The following is a 26,249-nucleotide window of genomic DNA, read 5'->3' as shown; positions in this document are numbered from 1 at the left end:
ATTTTACATTTTTGTAGTTATATTTGCACAAGGGATCCCTGTACACAGTTATCACAACAATGGCTGAAGAGCTGAGGAGAATATATAAATGGGGAAAAGACAAATGATAGGGAAATAAAATTTATTTTTGAGCTTAGAGGATATTTACAAACAATGGGACATATAAAAATATAAAAAGTACTTGACAGTGTCTTTTTGAGGCTGTAAGTTTTACATGAATATCTTCTAGCATCGATACAACACTGCTTCTTCGATGAATGCAACTTAACTCAAAAAACAAAGATGAATACTAATGCAACACTGGGTACAAATTCACCTGGAGCAACTGATTAATGACAACTTTGTCAGTGACTTAAAAGCTTTGATTTAATAGCAGTTAGAATGCAAGCTATGCAGCCTTATTTTATGGTTTTTAAGATGTGTCTAATTGCTGTTAGAGTTATTCCAGTTATTTCACATATTCATCCACAACAGTCCTACTCTAGTGGTCCCCAGCATTGCTTTTCAGAGGTCTGAAATTCATTTTTGAAGTATATATTTTACTCTTGATTTACTGCTCTTTTAACATGGTGACTTAGTACTGAAAGTGATCTTAAGTATAACTGGAAGCAATCTGGTATGCATTCTGTTGTTACAGAAATTTTTTAGGATAACATTAAGAGAAAACAATGAAAACACCCACTTTCTTTTTTAGTGCAGCAAATCTCACTCTGGAAATCCAGTACTAAAGTGCAGGCTTAACAATGCTCAAACAGCCATTTTCAATGTTCAGACCCATCCAGTGAATATAGAATAGCTCTGACTATGTATTAAAAAACAATGGCCGTTTTCCCACTGACCTTACCCCGGAGCGATGTCCCTCTTCACCGCGCAGCGTCTGCGCGGATTTCCCACCAATTGCTGCGCATAACCAGGAAGAGCCGCAGCTTTTGCATTGCAGATGTAAACTGGTTTTTAGCGGTTTACATCTGCGACGCAAAAGCCGCAGCACTTCCTGGTTCTGCGCAGCAGTTGGTGGGAAATCCGCGCAGACGCTGCGCGGTGAAGAGGGACATCGCTCCGGGGTAAGGTCAGTGGGAAAACGGCCAAACTTTCAATCTGATTAGGAGTAGTTTCAGACAGCAGCTTTCAATAATTGTATTCAACCCATGACATTGATTCTTAAGCCTTACTTATCATCCCCATCTTTGCAGTAGAGATTTCTTTTCAATGAGAACACACAACTGTGAATTCGAGTAGTAGATTAAAGTAAAAATGTGCATTTTTTCATTAGGAAATAGTAAAATCAAAGATTTTCTGGTTTAAAATCTGAATGTCTCTCTGTTAAGCTTGATATCTACTGGCCAACCAGAAGGATAAACACTGGGAAATTACGATTCCACAATTTTTAAATCAGTAGGTTAGGGGAAAGCCTCTTCCATCTTGACTCATCTCTTGTGCTTTTCCAAGTAGCTGCAATATTCTAGAAGGGTTTTTTTTCCTGGTAGAGTTCCTTGAAATAAACTTCAGATTCAAGAATTCAAGGTACACACTGAATTCTTACAATCTAGCCACACAAGGAGAAGAGTAGCCCTGTTTCTCTACCTTGAGGAGTCTCAAAGCAAGTTACAATCATATACCCTTCCTCTCTCCACAACATACAGTAGAAGTATGGGAAGTAGATGGGGCTAAGAGAGTTCTGAAAGAACTGTAACTTCTACAAGGTCACCCAGCAGGCTTCATCTGGAGGAGTGGAATCAAAACCAGTTCTCCGGATTAGAGTCCACCACTCTTAACCACTACACCTCACTGGCTCTCATGGAGGATAACAGTCAAATAAGTAAAACCTAATGATTGCAATACCATAAGCAGATCTGAAAAAGCACCTAGGCCCAATTTACAAATTATCACTGTGGCAAACTTTACAAATTATCACTGTGGCTGTCATAAATTTGTTCTCCAAAGGTCAGCTCCCATGGTACAGATGTATTATCTAAAAATATCAATCATGTGGGTCACTCTATTCACAAATAGCATTTTTACAAATAATGTGAGATTGAAACTGACCACAAGGACCATGGTTTTATGACACCACAGAAGTAATATGCAAACTGACCCCAACGCATATATGGAAACCATACAAGGCATGGCATGTTTACAGTCAACTAAACTAAAATCACTAAGGATTGTAGACATAGACTTCACTTTGTCTGCAAAAGCAGGGGTACCTGGAATTAGGCCAATGTTTCTTATGGGCCATATAAATATGAAATATACACTGATACAAGTGCAGGAAACACAGTGACAATGAATTACATGAACAGTACTATAATACAGAACTATCCTCCAGACCACACAACCCTGATCATACCATGTCTGAAGCAGAAAGCAGTTCATTACATAGATTTTAAGAATGATAGGGCTTGGGGTGAATTTACATATGCAATCATTTGGTGGAAAATGTGCCCAATCCAATAGGTGAAAGCCGCAATGATCAGTCACCATAGACCAAACTTTTTTCTCTATAGTCACAGTTTCCAGGTTCAGCTGCAAGTCATCAATGGACACGCATATATGAAACCAGCCAATATTCAAATAGGCCATCTCAGATAGTTTTGATACAACTGTGACTATGCAATTCCAAATTATGCTGCAATCTTTAGTACAATCCCACATAGCTAAAATTAAGAGTTCATAAATCACCCCTGTAACTGAAATCTGAACATCAGAGAAATGCTATCACTAAAACTGAAAAAAAATATCAATGTGGCAAATTGCTATGCCACAAACAAAGGATGACGTGTTTCAAATTAATCTACTGTACAAGATCTCTCTGAAGCTAGCCCCATGTCAGACCTCTAGCTTACTTAAATTCACGTCTTTCTTGTGGCTCTAGTCTTTTGGAGGATGGTAACAAAAAGCATATCTGTACTGAGATCCTACAGAGTATCTCACAGCACATCTACTGCTGAGATCCTACACAGAATCTACAGTTAAAAGAACAAATAAAAATGAGACGGAGAAGTGGCCAAAATGCTTTCCTTTGGCATGGAATAGAAAAATCACTTCCCGGTGACCAGATTTTAGATGCAATAAACTGACTAACTATTAAAGGTCACAACACAGAAAATCCAAATGCATGAATAGGTGTAAGTTGGCCACTCAACTAAAACTCCTCTTGCAGTTTGCTGCAGGCCCAAAAGCAGCTTCACTGTTCTGGACAAACAAGTCACAGTAAGTATTAAAGAAAGCTCAAGATGTATCCTCATGTTCTCTGGCACATGCCGAGAGTACACAGCTTCTTTAAAATTACTGGTCATTTCCATGGAAAGACAGGTTTTATAATCACAGCCAGCCAATTAACTATACTGGATACTAATCTATCAATATCAAAGTTAGGGGGAGAGGAGAAACATGAAGCCAAATTTTTCTTTACACATATGAAATTTCAATACTCAGTTTAAAGTATCTTATACTTAAATGTTAATTCTGTACAATCTTGCAAAATTATCTTGCAAGCTGATACATTCAGGAACAAAAAAGCTGAATACAATCGTATGAGTTGGCCTAGACAGAACCATCTCTGCATCTGGACCCAGCATATACAGCAGGGGTGACCAACGGTAGCTCTCCAGATGTTTTTTTTGCCTACAACTCCCATCAGCCCCAGCCATTGGCCATGCTGGCTGGGGCTGGTGGGAGTTGTAGGTTTAAAACATCTGGAGAGCTACCGTTGGCCACCCCTAAATACAGCAACCTTCCCACACCTGGTATTCAGCCTATCTTGTGAGCCCTTCTCTGCATCAATTTAAGAATGATTCATAGCACATAACTATCTCTGTCCATTGTATTCCTACAATTTTGTTCCTGAAGAAAAATACTGTCTCTTCAACTTCTCAAGAGTCAACCAGGTAGAAACTGGGACTACATTCTCATAAAATAAATGGTTTAGCTTAATAAAGGGCACTGCTGAAATAGACCATTTCTTACTTGAACAAGAGAGATTTCTGAGGCTGTGCTTTTAGGTCTACTTAGTTCCTGTCCTTTTTACATGTTTACACACAAAAGCAGCATACTGCTAGGTAAGATGTTTACTCACAAACAAGATTGCTTAAATGGAAGGAAGGAAAACTTCAGTCCAGCTGCTTTCCCTGTCTGTGGATCTTCTAGAAGAAAGGCAGTTTTATCAAAGGCAAGTTGCTTCTCCAAAAAACAAAACAACAAAGCAGGTTGTGTGAGAAACCACTGTGCTGCCTCATTCCATAAGTCTCAAATTTAAACACAGCAAAAGAGAAAAGAAAATGCCACTTTAACAAAATGGAAAGCAACATTTAAATGACTGCTTTTGGCTCCATGAGTCCAGATACTATACTATGACCTCTAAATTAACTGGATTAATTGAAAAGTAAAAAAAGAAAATAGTATCCCTAATTGTATGGTTTAAAAAACTAAGAACATACTTGAAAGGATTTAGATCACAACAACAGACCTAGTCAATTGCCAAGATCCAAAATAAACACGAACAATGAGAGGTTCTCTTTCACAAAGGTACCCAAAATCTTTATAACTTCCCACAAACCTTTTCTGAATGTAATACTAAACTACAAAAGGTCATAAGCATGTACTTTGTGCTACTTGGCTAAGAGACAAGTGTGGCAAGTGTATACGAAGAAAAACTACACACCCAGCTGGAACTTCAATTGATTGCGTCTGAGGCAGCAACTCTCACTGAAGAGGAAAAGTGCAATTTCATACTGAACAGCAACTTTCGTCTAGCAGTAGGAACTGCTGTACTATAAACAGCAAGTCCCCTCTTACTACTGTATGTAAAACAGAATCTTTGGAACATCCCATCAGGTAGATGAAGGTCCAGATCCCCGATACATCCAAGTCACACTAATATCTGCCACACAGAATGACCTGCCATCTGTTGTGAATTACTCTCCTAATACAACCAAAAGGGCTAAGTAATTTGTCAATATTCATTAGGAATGTAAAATACTTTTACTCCATTGTATTTTCATAAGAAAGAGACTTATCATATCACACTGGAGAGCCTAAGAATTACATCTTGAACTATCTGTATATCGTCTGTCCTCTTCATCTTTATTGCTTTGCAAAGTCATACCTTCTAAATAAATACTTTTTCTATGGTCCTTAAAATCAAGTTCTATAGTTATCTAGTCATGGTATATTCAGATTCTTTTTTATTTGATAGCTTCCTAAAAGATGCATCTAAATACCAAAAATAGAATTCTATGGCTTAACAAGTATTGACTAGAAAACCATTACAAATTGTTTTGTTATTGCGTAAACTACAAAACTGGAAAATTTGCACACTGCATCAAGTCTCTGTGCACTTCATCTTTCAGGAACATCACTGTGATGTACAGGTAAGGCAATGTTACATTAAATTCTTCATGGCTTTTAACCCAGTGCTAATCACATTCATAGTCCGACACCAGAGATGGAGAAAGACTTTCCAGATCATTTAATCCATCCACAAATTGATGCTGGATCCTCTGAGCAGCAATGCTTGCTCCAGCAAAATATCACTACACATTTTACTTAAGTGCCTTTCTCCAGAGAACTATGGGTCTTCCTCCATATCATCTGGATTGGGGGCCATAATGAAATGTTTTGGGTATACAAGATTGTGTTCATAAGCATGTTCTTCCCAGCGAGCATCATCACTCTCATGGGTAATATAGCGCTCTCCAATGCGAGTTTCAAATTCTCGAAGGTCAAGCCAAGTTTGATAATCCTGAAGGGAGGAAAAAAGATTAGACACTGATATGAAAAACAAAATAGTGGGGGGGGGGGGAAGAGAGCACATTTATTGAAGAAGGGAACAGCCTCTAATCACAGTAAGTTTCTTAACAGCACTAATTCCTTAAGATCAATAAAATTCTTCACCCACCCCCTAACTGCCTCTGCAGAATCCAAATCTACCACAATATAATCTAATGTGACTTTTGCAGGTCAGACTTTGCTAAGGAACTTTCTTCCTACAGTGTCTTCTACAGGCATAGACACATTTCCAGAACAGAAGACATCAGCAAGGCAGAGCACCAGCATTAACAGCAGAACTGAATCAGAGGCCAAACTCTAACCATTACACTCCAGCAGGTATCACCGAGCACCTTCTTGCCCCACCAGCAAGCAAGACAAAGCCTCTAGAAAGAAATTAGCCTTTGAGATACAAGACAGACCAGGCCTCAAAGAACAGACCACTACCAAAGCTGCAATACCCTGGGCATCCCTGTTGATCCAACTCCCAGAGCATCAGCTGAAAAGCGGGGAGCACTCCTGCAAATTTTTATATGTTGCTCCCAAAAGTGTAGAAACATTTGCTGTTCCTAGTCAGCACAATGCTGATTCAGGAAATGTAACTGATCCTCTGAATTCACTTATTTAATCTTCAGCGATGTCATCATGTAGCCAAATCTGCCTAACCCTTCTCTAACTGTGATTGATTCTCTCCAGCAGGTGCCCTAGCCAGCAGTTTTAAATCATCCTCCCTTACTCAAGCTGAACTCTAAAACCAGGTGTGTGTGGGGGAAAGAGTCTCGGATTTTTTTTTCCAGGGAAGGATCAAAGTGGGCATCCCTCCCTCCAATTTGCCAGTAAAGTGCCTTTTCCCCACCAACTCAAGTTTTTCCTCAACAAATGTGGATTGGCAACATGTGTTTGCTGATATCACATCTGGCTCTAACCTGTCATCAATACTGAGGTTTGGATGCATGGTACAGAAGCCACTGCTAGTACGTATGTAATGTGCATCAAAGGTCTAGCTATAAAACAGCTAGATACAAGTCATGCAGCTCTTTAGAGGCCAACATGATATTCAAGGTATAAGCCTTTGAGCATCAAAGCTCCCTTCATCATATGTCTGATAAAGGGACCTCTGACTCTCAAAAGCTTAAACCCTCCACATTTTGTTGGTCTCTAAGGCACTACTTGACTCCTCACTCGCTGCTCGGATGCAGACCAACACAGCTACCCTCTGAAACGAGCTCTAAAATGTTATGAAAGGGCCAGGGTCAGAATTGCTGGCTAGTGGAGAAGATCTGAACTCAAGATGAAAGCAAAAATCTAGAGCAGCAAGGAAATGGTGAATAGATAGATACTTAAGATTTGCTGTCAATGCTCGCCCCAGAAAACTTATCTAATACAGCACCTCAAACAATCCATGAGCCCAAACTGAAGCCCTGACATTATTCCCAGAAAGCCATAGGCAGAAACGATAAATATTCTACAGCATTAGGCATTTATGCTCAAATAAAAATAGTAACACTGCACCAAAAAACATATTTTGTAAAGCCTTGGATGTTCATTCAAATTATTATTTATGTAATTGGATAGGGTAAAATGCAAATATCAGGTATACCTGTAACCAAGGATGACTAAGAGATTTGTCAACACTATAACGTTTTCTCATCTTTACTTGAAGCAAATTGTTTATTAAATCGATAGCTGGAGGAGGAAGCAAGTGAAAAAATAATCAGCATAAACATTTGATTTTTTTGGCGGTGCCCCTCAATAATAGTTCTGAAGGGAAAATTGCGTAAATTAAAGCAAGAGACTTAAACAAAACATAAAAAAGACAAAAGGAAACCTTTAAAGGAGGAGTGCAGCAGGAAAAGGACGAGATAGGATTCATACCTCGCCCTTTACTACCCGAAGGAGTCTCAGAACGGTTACAATCTCCTTTCCCTTCCCCTCCCCGGAATAGATGGCCTGTGAGGTAGGTGGAACTCAGAGAGCTCCAACAGAAACTGCTTTTGAGCAGAACAGCTCTGTGAGAACTTGTGACTGACTCAAGGTCACATCAGCACTCCTGCATGTGGAGGAGTGGGGAATCATACCCAGTTCTCCCAAACAGAAGTCCATGCACTTAACCACTACACAAAACTGGCATCTCTCTCTTAAATCAAGAACCAAAGTTCTATTTTTTAACTGGATTTAATAGCAACCTAATTAAAATTCTTTAATTTTAATTGGGAATACATCCTATTGAATTTAGCAAAGCTTCCTTCTAGTGATCACACATTGGATATTTTCAAAACACTGTAATTTAACACCTACAATTAAAAGTGTTTCCTTTATGTTCTTTTACATACAGTGGAAAGATATGATGCTAAAGGAAATAATGACTGCCAGTGTAGTGTAGAGTTGAATTATCTCACCACAGTCCAGGAAATCCAGGGTCAACTCCCCACTCTGCCTTGGAAGCTTGCTGGAGAAGTAACGTACTTTAAACCTGACCTACCTCACAGGATTGCTGTGAGGATAAAATGGTGAAGAGGACAACAATGTAAACTGCTTTGGGTCCCCACTGGGTAGAAAGCCAGAGTATAAATGAAGTAAATAAATAATGACCTACAAATTATCTGAATTTAGTGCTTGGCTCTTCAAAAACGTCTTTATATACAGGGCCCTCTGTGACACTGTTTTTCCCCCAGTCATTCAGTTACTACTGTTCATAATTCCATATTTCATAAATGCTGTGAGCTATCATCTTAGGGAACAAGTATGAGTATACATAAATTATTATAAACCAACATATTGCATCCAAAAAAATTTCTGATTGCATTTACCTTCACTAGATATTTCCTTCCAGGGATTTGGTGGATACATAAAAGCTGCATTTTGGATCTGATCATTTATGTCTTCATCTTCATTAAATGGGAATGTACCACTAAGGCTCACATAGATGATAACCCCCACTGACCACATATCCAGAGATCTATTGTAGCCCTTACTCCTAAGCACCTCAGGGGCAAGATAAGCTGGGGTTCCCACCACAGACCGCCTGAAAGACTTCTCACCAATGATGCGTGCAAAACCAAAATCACATAGCTTCACCTGTAAAGCAAATATACACCTTGATTAAATTATCACACACTACAAACAGGTCTGTCTATAAAAGGTACAAATCTGTGATGGCCAACATTATCTAACATTCAGGTTTGGAGTTGTGGTTTTTGTGCTATTTACTTGTAAACAATTTATTCAGACACTACACATTTACTTAAAATAGAATGATCTCATGAGATATGGCTAAAGTATAAAAACGATGCTCAGTTATAAAATATTAAAACCAGTCAGTTTCTTCCATTCATGAAAAATATGAAAATCTTGTACTTCTGCCAAGTACATATTTACGTACTACCCACCTGAGGAAATGGCTCCGCTGATGCTAACAGAACATTTTCAGGTTTTAAATCACAGTGCACTATGTTTTTGAAGTGTAAATTCCTCAAAGCAACAAGTATCTAATAGGAAGGGGGGAAAAGTAATATTTTCAAAAATCCCATAAGTACCAAAAAAGTAAAACAGACAAAAGATGCTGTATTTTACAGTGCATTCCAAAATTTGGCAAGAAACCTATTAGTATGGATCCAGCCAGCTAATTTGTCCAATCTCATCAAAGCCTCTATACCACATGACTTTTGTTGATATAGGTCTCTTGGTCCACAGCAAAACCTTTCAACAGTGGACCACTGCCTCTCTTTTCCCCTCACTGTTTTGACTGTTTTTCCCTTTTTCCCACAGCAGATAATCTAGCTGGATCCAACGCATGCACTTTCCCTCACAGTTTGGGACTCTTTGCAGAGCCTTGCCTTTTTAAAAATGTAATAAAAATCCAACATTTTACATATTATAAAAACAACAAACTAAAAAAAAGAACACTACAAATCAGATAGACAAAAATAATACAATTAATGCTGAAAACCTAATAAAATATATATTCAAAAGATATTCTACCTTCTGAAGAGGTATAGATATATGCTTCTATTCTGAATGGTGAAAACTATGTTTATAGTTTTTATAGTCTAAAACAGTACATCATAATTTAATGTCGGCAGATTGTTTAAAATAGAAGGAATTGGAATCCCCAGGTGTCACCCGGATCTTTCAATCCAATTAAAAGTAAACTGAGTTCTTAACTGCAGTTTCAAATAAGGAGAGAGATTTATGGGATACAATTCTGACTTGGTTTCGTTTACCTGAAGCCCTGAAATATTACCAAATTGTTGCAAAAATACTTGGAGAGTTTTGAGGGAAGTTTCAGGATGAGTAAGCTATAGGGTCATATTGTTGGCATAAAGATGTTGATACGGTAGTAACCCCATGTATGTCTAGATGAGTTCTAATAAGAACCTTGCCTTCTTTTAACAGACATTAGAGTTTGGGGGGAAGCATAGCTAGCCCAACTTCACAAGCCACTCTTCAACCAATTTCCTCTAAAAGATTCCTGCTTAAGTTGTGATAATGTAACTCTGAATATCGTTACCAACAGTTGAAGTCAGTATTGCAAGAAAGAAAGTACAGGGAGTACATTTGTATCTCTATTCAGATATCCTCACACATCATTATAAATTCCCAAGAAATTAAGAAAAACTGTTCATTCCTGAATCATAGAAACAGAGTTGGAAGATACCTCCACGGTCATCTAGTCCAACCCCCTGCACAATGCAGGAAACTCACAAATACCTCCCCCTAAATTCACAGGATCTTCATTGCTGTCAGATGGCCATCTAGCCTCTGTTTAAAAACCTCCAAGGAAGGAGAGCCCACCACCTCCCAAGGAAGACTGTTCCACTGAGGAATCGCTCTAATGGTCTGGAAGTTCTTCCTAATGTTGAGCCGGAAACTCTTTTGATTTAATTTCAACCCATTGGTTCTGGTCCTACCTTCTAGGGCAACAGAAAACAATTCCACACCATCCTCTATATGACAGCCCTTCAAGTACTTGATGGTGATCGTATCACCTCTCAGCCACATCCTCTCCAGGCTAAATATCCCCAGCTCCTTCATCCTTTCTTCATAGGACTTGGTCTCCAGACCCCTCACCATCTTTGTCGCCCTCTTCTGGACCCGTTCCAGCTTGTCTATATCCTTCTTAAAATGTGGTGTCCAAAACTGAACACAATACTCCAGGTGAGGTCTTACCACAGCAGAGTAAAGCGATACCATCACTTCACGTGATCTGGACACTATACTTCTGTTGATACAGCCCAAAATTGCATCTGCCTTTTTAGCCACTGCTGCATCACACTGTTGACTCATGTTCAGCGTATAATCCGCTAAGACCCCTAGATCCTTTTTGCACATACTACTGCTAAGACAAGTCTCCCCCATCCTATTGGATTTTTCCTACCTAAATGCAGAACTTTACATTTATCCCTGTTAAAATTCATTTTATTGGTTTTAGTCCAGTTTTCCAGTCTGTCAAGGTCATCCTGTATCCTGTGTCTGTCTTCTACTGTATTTCCAAGCCCTCCCAATTTAGTATCATCTGCAAATTTAATAAGCATGCCCTCTATTCCTTCATCCAAATCATTTATAAAGATGTTGAACAATACAGGCCCCAGGAGAGATCCTCTCCAATCATTCACAAGCACTCTTTGGGTGCGATCTGTCAACCAGATACAGATCCACCTAACAGGATCCAAACCCCATTTTACCAACTTGTCAACAAGGATAGTATGTGGAACCTTATTAAAAGCCTTACTGAAATCAAGATAAACAATGTCTACAGCATTCCCCTGATCCAGCAAGGTAGTCACTTTTTCAAAAAGAGAGAGCAGGTTAGTCTGATATGACTTGTTCTTGAGAAACCAATGCTGGCTCTTTACTACTTATCACAGCCATCCTTTCTAAATGTTCCAGGACTGACTGACTGATGATTTGTTCTAAAACTTTTCCAGGTATAGATGTCAAGCTGATGGATCGGCAGTTACCCAGATCCTCATTGTTCCCCTTCTTGAAGATGGGGACAACATTCACCCGCCTCCAATCTTCCGGCACCTCTCCTGTTCTCCACGAATTCTCAAAAATAATAGCCAGAGGCTCAGAAATTACATCTGCAAGCTCTTTTAGAACCCTTGGATGCAGTTCATCTGGCCCTGAGGACTTCGTTTCATTTAAAAAAAACTAGTGCAGAACATACTGGTTTTGATTCAAGGACTCTAAAAAAAATGTATTTTTAAACACACAGTTTCTTCCAGCAGCATCAGTCTGTGTGACAGCACTTCATTGTGGAGGTCAGTTTCAAACAGTTAGCTAAAACAATACAAGCTGTTGCAGCTGGATTATGATCTCTCAGTACAGAGAGTCTCTGGATTTGCTGTACCCACTATAAAAATGTTCCCTTTAAACAGTTTTCTAGCTAAGACTGCAGCCTATGCAAGGGAAACATTCAGAACATAAGAGTAACATTCTATCTAGGCGGACCATTCTCAGCCAAGGTACTACCAAAAGCTTTTGAGGAAAACAATTATACAACTAAGCTTCTGGACAATGCACGAGGCTGTCCTGAATAGCAGATATACAAAATAATGAATTCACTGGCACTCCAGCATAAGGAACAAAAACACATCTGTTAGATTCTTTGTTACCCACCGTATAGATCACATGGAGATGGCTTCTGCTTACAGTTTCAGTTTTACAGGTGATCTCCTACCTCCTTACTGATGTTAATAAGATTAGGAATAACCTTGTATAACTCATTCTGGTCTCCCATTGTGCAAATAGTCTAATATAAAAGCAGTCATGAAGGATATTTTAAGATCTGTGACTATTTTGTTCATGTAATCCCTGTATTTATGTGTTTGTATATTTTCTCTTTTCCTCACTACTGCACAGCGGGTGTATCAACAACTCTGAATTATATTCAAATAAATACACTAGTATTACATGCAGGGGGGTGTATCAACAACTCTGAATTATATTCAAACAAATACACTAGTATTACATGCAGATACAGCAGTATCTCAAATCATTTCAACAGCTTTTGAAAAGAAACATCGCTCAAATAATTTCAACAGCTTTTGAAAAGAAACCATTTTGTTAAAGTTAAAGCAGTGAATGAAAAATTTCATTTTATGCATAATTTCAGAAAGTTACTCTTTCATAAAAGCATAATCCAGCAGAGGACAAAAATTTACAAAAAAATACCCACCTGCGTGACCATGAATTTGGTGATTCTTTCTGGAAGGCGGCTTTTCTCACTAGAGAGAATCATCTCTAACATATCACCATGCAATTTTTCCATCACAACAAAAACTCTCTCTGAAGTTTCAAACATACATTCCAGGTTTACAATCCCAGGGTGGTGCAAATTCTAGAGAAGTATAAAATATTAACATGAAAAACATGATACCACTGTATACTATGTACTATGAGACAGAAGAGAAAATATCTACTATAGACAACCCTTTTTACAGACAAGACTCTACCTACCGGGTGCACTTTCCAAGTGCAAAAAAATGATTTTGTAAATAAAATATAAAATGGAGGAAGAAGACACTAAAAAAAGACTGAGGACAAAGGAATATGCTCCATGAGGGACATAATGTTGAGAGCAGCTAAATGTAAGTTCAAGGAGGAAAAAGGAAGGAGGCAATACAAATCAGCTTAGAAGAACCTTGAGGAGGGGGAATTTTTAGAAGTGGAATTGGATTTCTAATGGTCCCCTCATTCCTCATGGACTCCTAGCCTGACAACTAATTGTAAATTGTAAAGCAATAAAACCAGCCCACCCACAGACAACGTAGGGGGTTCTACAAACTTGGAGGATTTCCCAAGTATGCAGACGAATAGAACTTTGGAAACAGAGACAGCAGCTGAGTACTGTTTAAAGGGAAAATGGGGGGGGGGGTCGTCTGCTCAACCTCTGAGAGAATCCTAGAAGGAGAAATTCAGGGATGGGATTTCAAAATTGTTTGCACTCCCCATGAATCCATGCAGGAACCCACCTTGCCACAATACAAGTCCATTGGATATTTAATAATGGATTCAAATAATCGCTTTTGTACCTGCAAGATGGCCACTTCATTGCGCAGCTGACTTTCCTGTTTTGTAGGGAACCTCATTTTATCGATAACTTTAATTGCTACATCCCTTCCAGACTTCCTATGTTTTCCTATAAATACATAAACCAAAAAATTTGTCTAAAAAATCTACCAAAAAGAATAAAGTGGAAATAAACCTTGTTTTGTAGAGAGTTAAAAATAAACGATAATGCACTTTTTGTTATAAAACTGAAACTAGGACAATTCTTTCTCCCTATGTCAACACATATGCACAGTAATGGATTGGGATCATGCCCATCCATCCTATGTTCCTGTCTAACCTGAGTGTGTTAGACAATATGTTTGGATATGAGCCAACACATGCAGCAGAGCCCCACAAGGTTAGGCGCCATCTTCATGATTTGTAGAGCACAAAACCAGAGTGTACAGATCTCACGGAGTTGACTTACACAGGTTTTAAGCGCCAGCACCAACCAGGCTCATCAATGCCAGGTGAGCATGGGGTAGCTGTATCCAAAAGGTGGAAAAGCCTGATTCACATCTACACAGGGCTAAAATCTGCATCATACCCAAATACTTTTATTTTTTTCTGATTAATGTATATATTGTTTTGCTGTCAGTTCTGAAGAAAAATGTATTCACTAAATCTTACTGTAACACTGAAAACCCTGCACATATGGGGGAAAGGGATGCAAGGAGAATGGTGTATGAAAACCTCCTGTTCCTATCCACGAGTGGTCAAAAGGAACAGAATCTTATCAGTACAGATTGGCATAATGCTAATGGACTCCACTGCAATAAAAGGAACATTGTTTCTGCTCAAAATATATTATTTCTTTGTTATCTATGCATAAAAGCACAATTTAAAAAAACACTGTATTTAAAAAAGCACATTGTATTACAGATTTATTATGCTCATAGTCCCTTGAGAGGGAAATCACTACTATTCCCATGCTATTAGACAACTGGGTTGGGAGAAGGCATTCTGCCCACTATTACACAGTGAATTAATAAAACAGTCAAGATAACAAATTGAGCACCCTACCTTTTAGATGCCAACATATTCAATGAAAATAGATTGAAGAGTAAATGTACAAGAACCCTGATATTGGAACATGTATTAATAAAAGGGAAAATAAATCTACAAATAGAGGAAACACATACATGAAAGAAAAGGTTGACTTGTCTATTTGAGAGGTGTGCAAAATATAAATAAAGCTTCAAGGGACACACAGAATGCTAAAGAGAGGCTACAAGGATACCATACTAATGCTATTTTAGAGGCCTAGACCTCACCTGGAATTCCTTATTCAATATTGGTGGTCCTGTACTAAGTCAGGGTACAATAACTGCTCTGGAAGATTGTTGCATGGAGCAAGTAGAAGACAGTACTTGCCTCAAAGATTTAAGGATAAGTAAAAGAAGGAACTATTTTGCCCTATTTTCACAAGCTAAAATAAAAGGCAACCTAATAGCAACACCACTTAAACATGCAGAAATAGCAGGAAAGCCAAATGAATGGGAATGAACATGACAAAAGATTGCACAAGACAGAAAGTGCTTGTCTTCTGGAGGAGAAAAAGGAATCTCATGGAACTGGATTGTCCAGCTGAGCTGCAAATACACACCATGTTCCTGCTGGGTCAGCAAAAAATGGTAAGAAATCCACTTATAACTTGATGTCTTATCCTAGTGGCTGCAGAAACAAATTTTAAAATGAAATGACAAGACAGAAACAAGGGGAAAAGTGTTAAAATATCAGGTTTGTTGTGCCATGTGTTTCTGATCTTATCATCACAGATGGGCAAGTCTCAGCCTATTCATTTCAGAAGAATAATAATGCAGAGTCACTTACCAGCCTTATAGCTGAAACTGAATGTTTTTCAAAACTTACCTCCATACACAACACCAAACTGACCGGAACCCAGCACCTCATCAGCAAAGATCTGGTACACAGAACTAATATCCTAGTTAATTGGGGGGGGGGGGGGGGGGAGAGAAGCAGGGGGAAAGTAAGCATTAGGGTAAATCACTTGAGAGGACAATTCAAATGGGCAATACAAAGCTAGAAAGGAAAGCTATAAAACCTGCTCTTCATCTAAGCCAGGGATGGAGAACCTTTTTTCTGCCAAGGGCCATTTGGATATTTATAACATCATTCGTGGGCCATACAAAATTATCAACTTAAAAAACACGGCTCGACCGAGGTAGAATGAATCAGGCCAGTAAAATTAATTTAAATAATTGTTTTTCTACTTGAAGTCATGTGGGGAGAGCCTAATTTGATGCGCACACACACCCCGGCCCGCCGCCCTAGGCAAATGCCTAGGTCCAGGGCTTTTTTTGTAGAAAAAGCCCAGCAGAAACTCATGAGCATATTAGACCATGTCCCCTAATATTAGCATATTAGGTCACACACTCATTAGCATATTAGGTCACACCATCTGGGATAATCAAGTGCAAAATGAACTGGTAGTAGCTGGCACCCACACCTCACCCCTGCCACCCCCTCTCCCTTCCTTCATGCAGAAACTGCAGCTGCTCTCAGCAGACCTTTAAATTCACCCATATACCCCAGCAGCAGCCCTTCACAATGCCCACCACTCAGGCTCCAAAGAGAGAGAGCGAGGGAGGAAAATAAAGAAATGGGAGGAAGAAAGGGAAATGAAATGGAGGGAAGAAAGGAGAAGAAAGGAAAATAAAGAAATGGAGAAAGAAAAGGAAAGAAAGGGAAATAAAAAATGGGGGGAAGAAAGAGAAATAAACAGAAATAAAGAAATGGGGGGAAGAAATGGAAAGAGAAATAAAGAAATGGGGGAAATAGAGGGCAATAAAGAAACGTGGGGAAGAAATTGAAAGAAAGAGAAATAAAGAAATGAGGGGAAAACCTACCTGAACTGTGACAGTGACTTTTCCTGGCCCTGCAGTGATCCTGGCTGGCCAGCTAGCTACATGGGTCAGCTCAGCCCAGCAATGCCTGAGAACCAGACCAAGTGATCTCAAGGACCATAAACGACCCTTGGGCCGGACGTTCCCCACCCCTGATCTAAGCTATAGGTTGAGTCATGCAAAACAAAATTTGCAAGGCCACAACAAAGACATTGTATTAAGTATGCACTGGGAGTTCTGTGCTGCCAGACAAACACATATTCTGATCAATAGCATAACATATGTGGAGAAAGGGTTTCAGTCTTCACCACTACCACCATGATCAGAGGAATTTCCCTGTGAGAGGTAAAGACACAAATCCTTCTGAAGTCTTGCAGGAACACTCTTTTTCACAGGATTTCCTGCATGAATCAGCAAAAGACCAAGGAGGACACATCTGATATCTCTCTGCAAGGCTGCAAAGAAACCCATGGTGGAAAAGAAAGGATGCAGGATCCTTTTAATGTCCTCCTCTTCAACTATGAAAGCCACAAAGACTTCCCCAAAAAGGACACTAGAGGGCGACCAGGGTCCAACCCAGCAACACCAGCTTCAGACAACATTGTAAGAAGTCTTAAGAGAACTGCAGGTCCTCTTAACTGTGAAAACAATTACACTTTTACAATGTTTTATTTAACAACCACAATAAACTGCTTAACCCTTCTGCATAAGAGACAAACTCATTATTATTATGTTGCTGGAATACAGTGTCTGTGTGAGTCAAAGAGGTGAGGGGGAGTACAAATCACTCTCTCAGCCCAGACTGCCATTCAAAGGTCCACACAGTAACTTCAGCAAGTCACTTGGCAACATACATTTATTGTACACTACCCTTTGCTAGACAGACACTGAGGATTGCAACAAATGGAGGATTAATACACAGCCCTGCTTGTCACAATGTATAATATGAGGGCCTTGTGGTCACCAAAAAGAATTTGTATTGTATGAATTGATCTTAATGTTAGAGGAAAAGATTGTGACCAGTGTTATTTTAACATGAGTCCTGTCCATTTCTTCTTATGATACCTGTTAAACATGCTGCTGCTATTTAACATTTAGAGATCCTAAAACTGAAATAGGAACACAGCAGAACTTGACAGCCTCTGCTTGATCTCCACTGGAATCTGCACTTTAAAATCTTGTCTCCAGCAGAATGCTAATGGAGTAAAAGCCAGGATTCACATGGTGAGGCCTATCTCTATGTGACCAATAGCCTAAAAAAATGCCTTTAAGAATGGAAGCTCTTCCTTTATATTTTACATGCTAACTCAGAAGCACTATCCAGATGCAAACCAGGTAAGTTGCCAAGCATATACACAACTTACAGCTGCATTCATTTATGGCTCACTTGTAAGTATGCCTTATGATGCCCATAATTGCAGCATCTTACAATAAGAGCAGGAGGAGGGATGGGCCCCAGACTCTGCACCACACAGAACATGCATGAATAAGGCCTGGGCCAGGAGTGGACAAACTTGCTCAACGTAAGAGCCAAATAGAATAAACCTCAGATGTTTGTTAGGCACAAGAAAGGAAGGAAGGCAAACAGATGGGGAGGGAGGAGGGAAGAAGAGGTGGAAAGAAAGCAACTTTGAAATGCATTCTCCAAGCTGCCGGCTGGCTTGGCTTGGAGAAGTGATTCAAAGAGAGAAATGCCTTCTCCAAGCCAGCCAATGGGGCAGTGGGGGCTTTGAGAGCCACACGATATGTCTGAAAAAGCCACATGTGGCTCCCAAGCTGCAGTTTGGCCCCCCTGGCCTGGTCCATGGTCTAGTATGCTTCCATAAGGCCCAGTATAACAGATCTAGGAATCCTACGTGCAGACTCAGGAATACACCCATAGTCCACAGAGGGTACTGAGCTGGCAGAACCAGCCTGCCTCTGCTATTAAAATTACATTTAAATTAATTCTGTAATGTGACAGAGAGAAAGAGACAGAGAGAGACAGAGACAAAAAGACAGAGAGAGAGAGAGAGCGACAGAGAGACAGAGACAAAGAGAGAGACAGAGACAAAAAGACAGACAGACAGACAGAGAGCGACAGAAAGAGAGAGAGAGCCAGAGAGAGAGAGAATCTTTATGAGAACATTTAGAGGCTTTCTATGAAGTTAGGGAACTTTACCATATATAGAACTTCTTCAGAGAAAGAAAGCCCATCACATAAAATAACCTATGCTGCCTATTGGTAACAGGGAGTATTCCTTTAGCTTTAATAGCTGTATCAAGGGGAAACTGCTATGTCCATATACACTTTTCTATTTTGTGACTCACCACATTTTCTTGGATCTGGCAGTTTGAAACAGAAATGCTGACAGACAGTTCTTCTGTAATGAGGAAAATACATGTTTTAAATATGGAAGTACTATTATGTACTAGCAGCCTAGCAGCTGTTCAGACTGATGTTCTAGTCTGCATGCAAGATTCATCCCAGGCTCCTATGAGCACCACTAATCCACCGCCTTCAAAGATTTCCATTGCATGTCCATTGCATGTAATACTACCACATTCCTCCCATACCTACATTGTGTGGGTACTTTTCTTCAGATGTATCATATTAGCCAACCTCCTGCTTCCCCAATGAGAAAAACAGCAGCTCCTACTATTTGTTTCAGCCCAGGAAAACAGCATAGGGGAAAGGATTAAGCTCCCTCTCCCCAAGCACCATGGTCTTAATCCAAATTGGGCCCATAAAGAACTAAGAATTAAATACTAAGCATAGAACTTCTAGAACATATCTGCCAAAGGACTGGTATGAACACAAAGGGGACATGTGGACTTAGTAATGTGTGATCAGGCCTTAAAGCTTTATTTGAGGTGGGAGTCACTAGTGATAACCCTGGAATTTGTTTAATGTGTCAGCTGAGTCCTGCAACATGATAGAAAATAGTTCTGGTACATGCAGAGTGTGTTTTCCTCACCATATGTTGTCCACATCCTCACATATCATACCACATCCCACACACCATACCACAATGAAAGATGTCAACAGCATCACTATCATACAGACTTGAACTGGAGCACTTATCACACAAAGCACTGTCCCTATCCCCTTTGCCAGCATTATGCGCAGAAAGCTCAGTCCTACTCTAAAAACCCACTCCTGGTTTTCCCTTTCTCATAAGATTGCTCTCCCAACCATTCTCTCCCCTCCCTTCTCCCCCCGCCCCAATTTTCCATTCTGGACCCTCATAACCAGCAACCTTGCTGAGGTACTTCTAAAAAAAAAAGGCTTTGAAGACAAGCTATGGAGACAGAAATGTTAGCATATAAGCTTGTTTAAACAGAACACCGGGACAGATAAGACTGCTTCCTGGACCAGCATTCTACACGATTGGTGTGGGTAGTGGTTAGAATGTTGGATTAGAGTTTGGGAGACCCAGATTAAAATCTTCAGTCTGCCATGAGGGCTTGCTCGTTCACCCTGGGCCAGTCACATGCTCTCAACCTAACCTATTTCAAGGGTGGTTGTGAAGATAAAATGGGGGAGAGCATATATGAGGGGGGAAATGACAACATAGCCAGACAAACACAATGCAATGTTTTCTTGAACCAGGGCTTCAAGCAACAGGGAGAGGGAAGTGCTTTTCTGCTTCCTTACTGTGAACTTTCCCTTGTCCTGCAGCAGTACAAATGCTAGCCTGAGGTGTGACTGGCATCAAAGCTTGACGAATAGCTTTCTCCCAGCTCTGTGCAACATCTAGTCCAACTCCAGTAGCAGCCAGAACTGGATTGTTATGGTTGCTTCCATTGTTCTCGCCAACAAAGTACACCATAGTGTCTGTGATTATCTCAAAGCAGTGTGGGTTGCTGCCCTGAACTGCATTGGTGAAATCCCGAGGCTGAATCACCTGGAGAATTTCAGAAAGTGGGATCTCCTAAAGGAAACACAAAGTGTTAAGGTTTGTTTGTTTTTAAATGTATACCCCAATAAATTGTGTATTCAGAAGTTTATAACGACAGAAAAATGCACTCAACTATTATTCCAGTTAGTGTGTTCGTAACTATTTCAATGGAAGGAACTAACAACAAAGCTGAATGAAACCCAACTGCTGCTTTCCTCCTAAGTAATGGGGCTATAATCACCTTTCATTTCTCAAGTTATCTCATGATAGTAGCCATTTCTTTGCTCTCCGCCTACTCCTGGCAGCCTGATGACCAGATCTTTCACTCAGAAATCAGCATGCTATAAGCAGTGTTCCCTCTAAGCTACAGAGTCTTGTGAGCAAAAATTATACTTTGTGAGCTACTGGCATTAAAGTTGTGAGCTACTGCATAAATTAGTGTGCTCTGGGGTCATCCTTCCTGAGCTAAGACAAAAATGTGTGAGCTGGAGGCTAAAAATCAGTGAGCTAGCTCGCACTAACTCAGCTTAGAGGGAACACTGGCTATAACTAAAGTGGGAAGCAATCCTTCCCCTACCAAGCAAGGGTAGGCAGCAATCTTTGTTTTTCATGGCACTTCTAGTACTCCGGCATTTTGTTTTGATTTTTTAACCCTCACAATGATTCTGCAAGCTATATCCAATACCAAGACCTGTCACTTTCCTCTTAGGGCCTTATATTATCATATTCCCCCCACCCACTTTATCCCAATATGTCTACCACAGACCTACCAGACATGTGTTGCGAGTTCTGTTCTTGGAACTGAATTCCCAGGTGTGGCAGAGCCTAATCTGGATTGAGACTGTGACACACAGGGAGAAAGTATTTAAAGTCTTCCCAATGTGAAACAACTGAGGGAGCCACTATTTGCCCCACTGAAGAAACTTGCTTGGAGCCCATGAGTACAGGTACAGCCTACCAGTACATGTAACTTTTCCCAATGGAGCTAAAGGGGGCTTCCCAGGACCATTTCAAGCCAGGAATACACAACAAAGAGGAGGCTCAAGACCCCTCCCACCATGCATTGCAGTCCTAATCCATTGCAGTTGTTGTTCAGTCGCACAGTCATCCGACTCTTTGCAACCCCATGGACAAAGTCACGCCAGGCCCCCACCCCCATCTTCTACCATCTTCTGAAGTCTGCTCAAAGACTTGGGCCCCAGTACACCTAGGAATTTCAGTCTGAGCGCGAAGTCCTAGTGCATTTCTGAGAGACAAGAGCCAGGATGGACACAGGACCAGAGGTGGGGGCACAAGGACAATGTGTCATGTAGTTGGGACCTCTCTCCTTGCATTTCCTCTCTCCAGACAATGAAAGTTTACAATCACAACCATAAAATAAAAAAATAAAAAGTCTTTTAAGACCAGGAAAAAGAGTACAGCAGTAGAGACAATAATGCACTTTGGCCCATATTTGCACCATCACATACCTTGTAATATTTTGTTCCAGATTCATTTTGAAATAGCGTAAGACATTTGCTGTCCAGCCTCCAATAATGCCTTTTTCTCTGGAAGAAATATAGGAGGATGTGTCAGACACATCAGAACTGTCAGGACCCTTTACTCAAGTCAGTTCCTCAGATTTCACTGGCATTTATGTCTCTCAATGCTTAGGATAGCAACTTTAACCAAAGCATTTAAAACTATGGCGTGAATGATGAGAAGTGGATTCTAAGTACCCTTTAACATATGAAGACAGTTCAGCTTTCTGATCTCAGGCTGCAGCAGGTATCAGCACTGCTCCTCCAGCATTTCAGAATAACCCTGATGTGATACAGGAGTATTTATTTATGAGATAAGCCAAGACTCCAACCAACACATCAGCTCTCTACCCACCATACACTACAGAGGAACCCAAGAGAGCAGGAAGAGGACAACAAATGTGGTAAAGACAGGTTGCTTACCTGTAACTGTGGATCTTCGAGTGGTCATCTGTGCATTCACACTCATGGGATAGTGCGCCTGCGCCGATCCCCGAATCGGTATCTGAAAAAGCCCGGGATTTTTCCGCGCTCGGCGCCAATGAGCATGCGCAAGCGACCCACTGCGCATGCCCACCAGCGCCCGCGCGGCAATCCCGCCAGTTCCTCCCTGACCGCTGAAAGCCCCTTTACTGAAGAGAGACCGTCAGCAGCGGGGAAGGAGGGCGGGTAGTGTGAATGCACAGATGACCACTCGAAGATCCACAGTTACAGGTAAGCAACCTGTCTATCTTCTTCGTGGTCTCTGTGCCTCACACTCATGGGAGATTAGCAAGCAAAGCATACCTGGAGGCGGGAAGACGGTCAGCCTGAAGAAACAGCTTGCAACACCGCAGCTCCCAACCGAGTCCTCTGCTGAGCATGCACGTCCAGCGCGTAGTGCTTCATGAAGGCATGCGGAGAAGACCAGGTAGCCGCCTTGCAGACATCGGAAAGGGACACACCCTTCAGGAATGCCACCGACGTGGCCATCGCCCTTGTGGAGTGTCCACGAACAGGTCCAGGTAGAGGCTTCTTAGCCAACAAATAACAAAGTCTGATCGTCTCAGTGAGCCATTTGGACAGTCTCTGAGAAGAAATTTTGGACCCTAACTTTGGGGCAGAGTAGGAAACAAAAAGTTGATTGTCCTTACGAAAACCCCGTGAACGGTTTAGATAAAACAGGAGGGCACGCTTAACATCTAACGCGTGCAGTCTGCGTTCCTCATCCGAGGAAGGGCTAGGGTAAAAGGTGGGCAACCAAACCTCTAAGTTAAGGTGAAACTGGGAAACCACTTTCGGGAGAAAAGTAATGTCCGGGGCCAGAGAGACCCCAGCCTCTCTAAAGGCAAGGTATGGGTAGTCACACCGCATCGCTGTGAGCTCCCCTGCACGACGTGCCGAAGTGATGGCAACTAAAAATGCAGTCTTCCAAGACAAAAGTTGCAGGGAACATGTCGCCATAGGCTCAAAGGGGCGACGAGTCAACTTGTCCAGGACCAAAGTCAAGTCCCACAGCTGTGGAGGGGATCTAGACGGGGGATGAAGGCGGAACAATCCCTTCATAAATCTCTTGGACTGCGGGTGAGCAAAGACAGAGTAACCCTCAACTGAATCATGAAAAGCAGAAATAGCTGCTAAATAGACCTTAATGGATGAGAATACCAGCCCCTCATCCACCAAGGACAAAAGAAAGTCAAAAACTGTGGGCAGCCCAACAGTGTCAGGTGACATTGGAGAGTCAACCACAAAGTCACTGAACTTTTTCCACTTCCTCTCGTAAGAGGCACGGGTGGAAGGTTTCCTGCTACTCTGGAGCACTTGCTGAACCCTGGTGGAGAAGTCTAGTGGTCGATGAACCACGCTGTCAGCTTCAGGTGCGGCACGTTGTGATGGAGCACGTGCCCTCCCTGGGCCGACAACAGGTCCGGTTCTGCCGGGAACTGGTAAAAGGTCCCCCTCGACTGCTGGAGCAGAATCAAGAACCAGCCCTGACGGGGCCACCACGGGGTCACCAGAATGCAACGTGGCTTCTCCTGCACTAACTTGTGGACCACCCTCGTTAGCAAAGGTAAGGGCGGGAACATGTACAGGAACCAGCCCTCCCACCGAAGTAGAAGTCCGTCTCCCAAGGAAGCCGGATCCGCACCTCCCCTGGCACAGAACAATGGGCACTTCTTGTTCTGCGCTGTGGCGAAAGCATCCAGCTGTGGGTAGCCCCAGAGTTGGAACACCGGCTCTAGGAACCTCCATTGCAGTTCCCATTCGTGTGGGGAGGCTCCACCCCTGCTGAGAGAGTCCGCCTGTATGTTGAGGACCCCCGGCAGATGTGTAGCTTTTACAAAAATGTCCCACTGGAGACACTCCTCCCAGAGATCCATCGCCAACGAGCATAGCCTGCGAGACACTGTCCCCCCCCTGTCTGTTTATATAGCACAGGGCAGTGGTATTGTCCGTAAGCAATGCCACAGTCTGTCCCACCAGCAGTGGACGGAACGATCGAAGGGCAAAGTGAACTGCTAGCAGTTCTAGGTAGTTTATATGGCACCGGCTCAGTTTCGGTGGCCACTTGCCTCCCACACACAGCTCCTCCAGGTGGGCTCCCCACCCCCACATGGAGGCATCGGTAGCGATGGTTACTGTAGGGGTCGGCAGATGAAAAGGGGCCCCTTGACGGATGTTGCTCTCTGTTCCCCACCATTGCAGGGAGCGGAGAGTCCCGGGTGGAATGGTGAACCTCTTTCGAGGTGAGTCTCTGAGAGGCCGAAAGTGGCGCAAGAACCAAATCTGTAGGCCTCTCATGTGCAGTCTTGCGAAACGTAGCACGCTTGTCGTCGCGGCCATCAACCCCAGCATCCGCTGGAGCTGCTGAGCCGTGCCCCACCGCCGCCTTTGAAGTAGCTGCACCAGATTGATGATGTCCTTCGCTCTCTGCGAAGGGAGGAACGCTCGATGTTGTTGAGTGTCCAACAGAGCCCCTATGAATTGAACTGTCTTTGAGGGAGTGAGATGGGATTTCTCCAGGTTGACTTGCAGCCCCAGGGTGCCAAGAAGACGCAGAGTGGTAGCGATGTGGGTTGTTAGACTCTCCCTCGACTTCGCCACAAGAAGCCAGTCGTCGATGTATGGGAAGACAACGACTCCCTGCAGACGAAGATGGGCAGCCACCACACTCATCAGCTTCGTGAACACCCGAGGAGCAGTAGACAGTCCAAACGGCAGGGCCCTGAATTGGAAGTGACGAGCACCCACTGCAAACCGTAGGAAACGCCTGAACTCGGGATGGATGCTGACATGAAAATAAGCATCCTTGAGGTCCAGGGTCGCCATCCAGTCTCCCTGATTGATGAGGGGCAGGATCGTTTGCAGCGTAGCCATTCTGAACTTCTGGTACAGAATAAATTTGTTCAGACTCCGAAGGTCCATGATAGGCCTTAGGCCCCCGTCCCTTTTGGGAACCAGAAAGTACCGGGAGTAGAAGCCTCCCGTCCTGGCCTCCGGTGGAACTACCTCTATGGCTTGTTTCTGTAGGAGGTTGTTCACCTCCGCCAGCAGAGGTGGGGAAGGGGGAGTGGTGACTACCACGGACTGGTTTGGGGTCTGAACAAACTCTATTTTGTAGCCCTCTTCTATGATGGACAGAGCCCACCTGTCTGTGGAGATCAACTCCCAGGCAGGCAGGAAAGGGCGTAGGCGGATGGATGAATTCCCAACGGGGACGACGACGCGTGCTTGGAAGAAGTCAAACCCCCTGCTTCTGGGAGCGAACCCCCTTCGACTTGCTGGGCGGTTGTGATCCATAACGGTTCCTGCCGTTACCCGAGTAGGGTGATCGCTCGGACTGGGCAGGGCGAGGACGCCATTGCTCAGGAGAGAACTTCTGATAAGGCTTCTTGGTCCAGGGTTTGGACCATTGCTTGGATTTGGAAGCCTTAGGAGCAGATTGGACACCCAAGTTCTTAGAGGTTTTAACACTCTTGTCGAACTCTTGCAGCGCCGAGTCAGTTGTGGTGCTGAAGAGCCCGTCACCCTCGAACGGCAGATCTTCGATGAAGGTCTTAGTGTCCTGGTGGAGCGTGGTAGACCTGAGCCAGGAGTGCCGTCGGATACAGACTGCAGACGTAATCTGTTTGGCCGAGGCTTCAACCATATGTTTTGCTGCGGCCAGTTGTTGTCTG

At 42.2% G+C, this 26,249-nt stretch overlaps 1 protein-coding gene across 5 annotated transcripts in view; it reads right to left on the bottom strand.

The window, feature by feature from the left end:
- Positions 1 to 5,169: 5,169 nt before the first annotated feature.
- Positions 5,170 to 26,249, bottom strand: part of PRKD3 (protein kinase D3) — an 86,637-nt gene continuing 65,557 nt past the window's right edge. For all 5 annotated transcript variants that reach the window (XM_060244033.1, XM_060244051.1, XM_060244024.1 and 2 more), the window contains 10 exons: positions 22,042 to 22,119; positions 20,329 to 20,605; positions 19,002 to 19,054; positions 15,697 to 15,769; positions 13,806 to 13,912; positions 12,950 to 13,111; positions 9,159 to 9,257; positions 8,580 to 8,847; positions 7,370 to 7,455; positions 5,170 to 5,743 (listed from right to left, as the gene is read on the bottom strand). In XM_060244033.1, coding sequence (XP_060100016.1) covers positions 5,570 to 5,743; positions 7,370 to 7,455; positions 8,580 to 8,847; positions 9,159 to 9,257; positions 12,950 to 13,111; positions 13,806 to 13,912; positions 15,697 to 15,769; positions 19,002 to 19,054; positions 20,329 to 20,605; positions 22,042 to 22,119 — 1,377 coding nt within the window. In that variant the 3' untranslated portion in view covers positions 5,170 to 5,569. The remainder of the gene's footprint in view (positions 5,744 to 7,369; positions 7,456 to 8,579; positions 8,848 to 9,158; positions 9,258 to 12,949; positions 13,112 to 13,805; positions 13,913 to 15,696; positions 15,770 to 19,001; positions 19,055 to 20,328; positions 20,606 to 22,041; positions 22,120 to 26,249) is intronic.

This window comes from Heteronotia binoei, chromosome 1 (genome assembly GCF_032191835.1).
Source record: "Heteronotia binoei isolate CCM8104 ecotype False Entrance Well chromosome 1, APGP_CSIRO_Hbin_v1, whole genome shotgun sequence".
Classification (NCBI taxonomy): Eukaryota; Metazoa; Chordata; class Lepidosauria; order Squamata; family Gekkonidae; genus Heteronotia; species Heteronotia binoei.
Note: the sequence above shows the minus strand (reverse complement) of the source record. Positions and strands in the feature narration are given on the sequence as shown.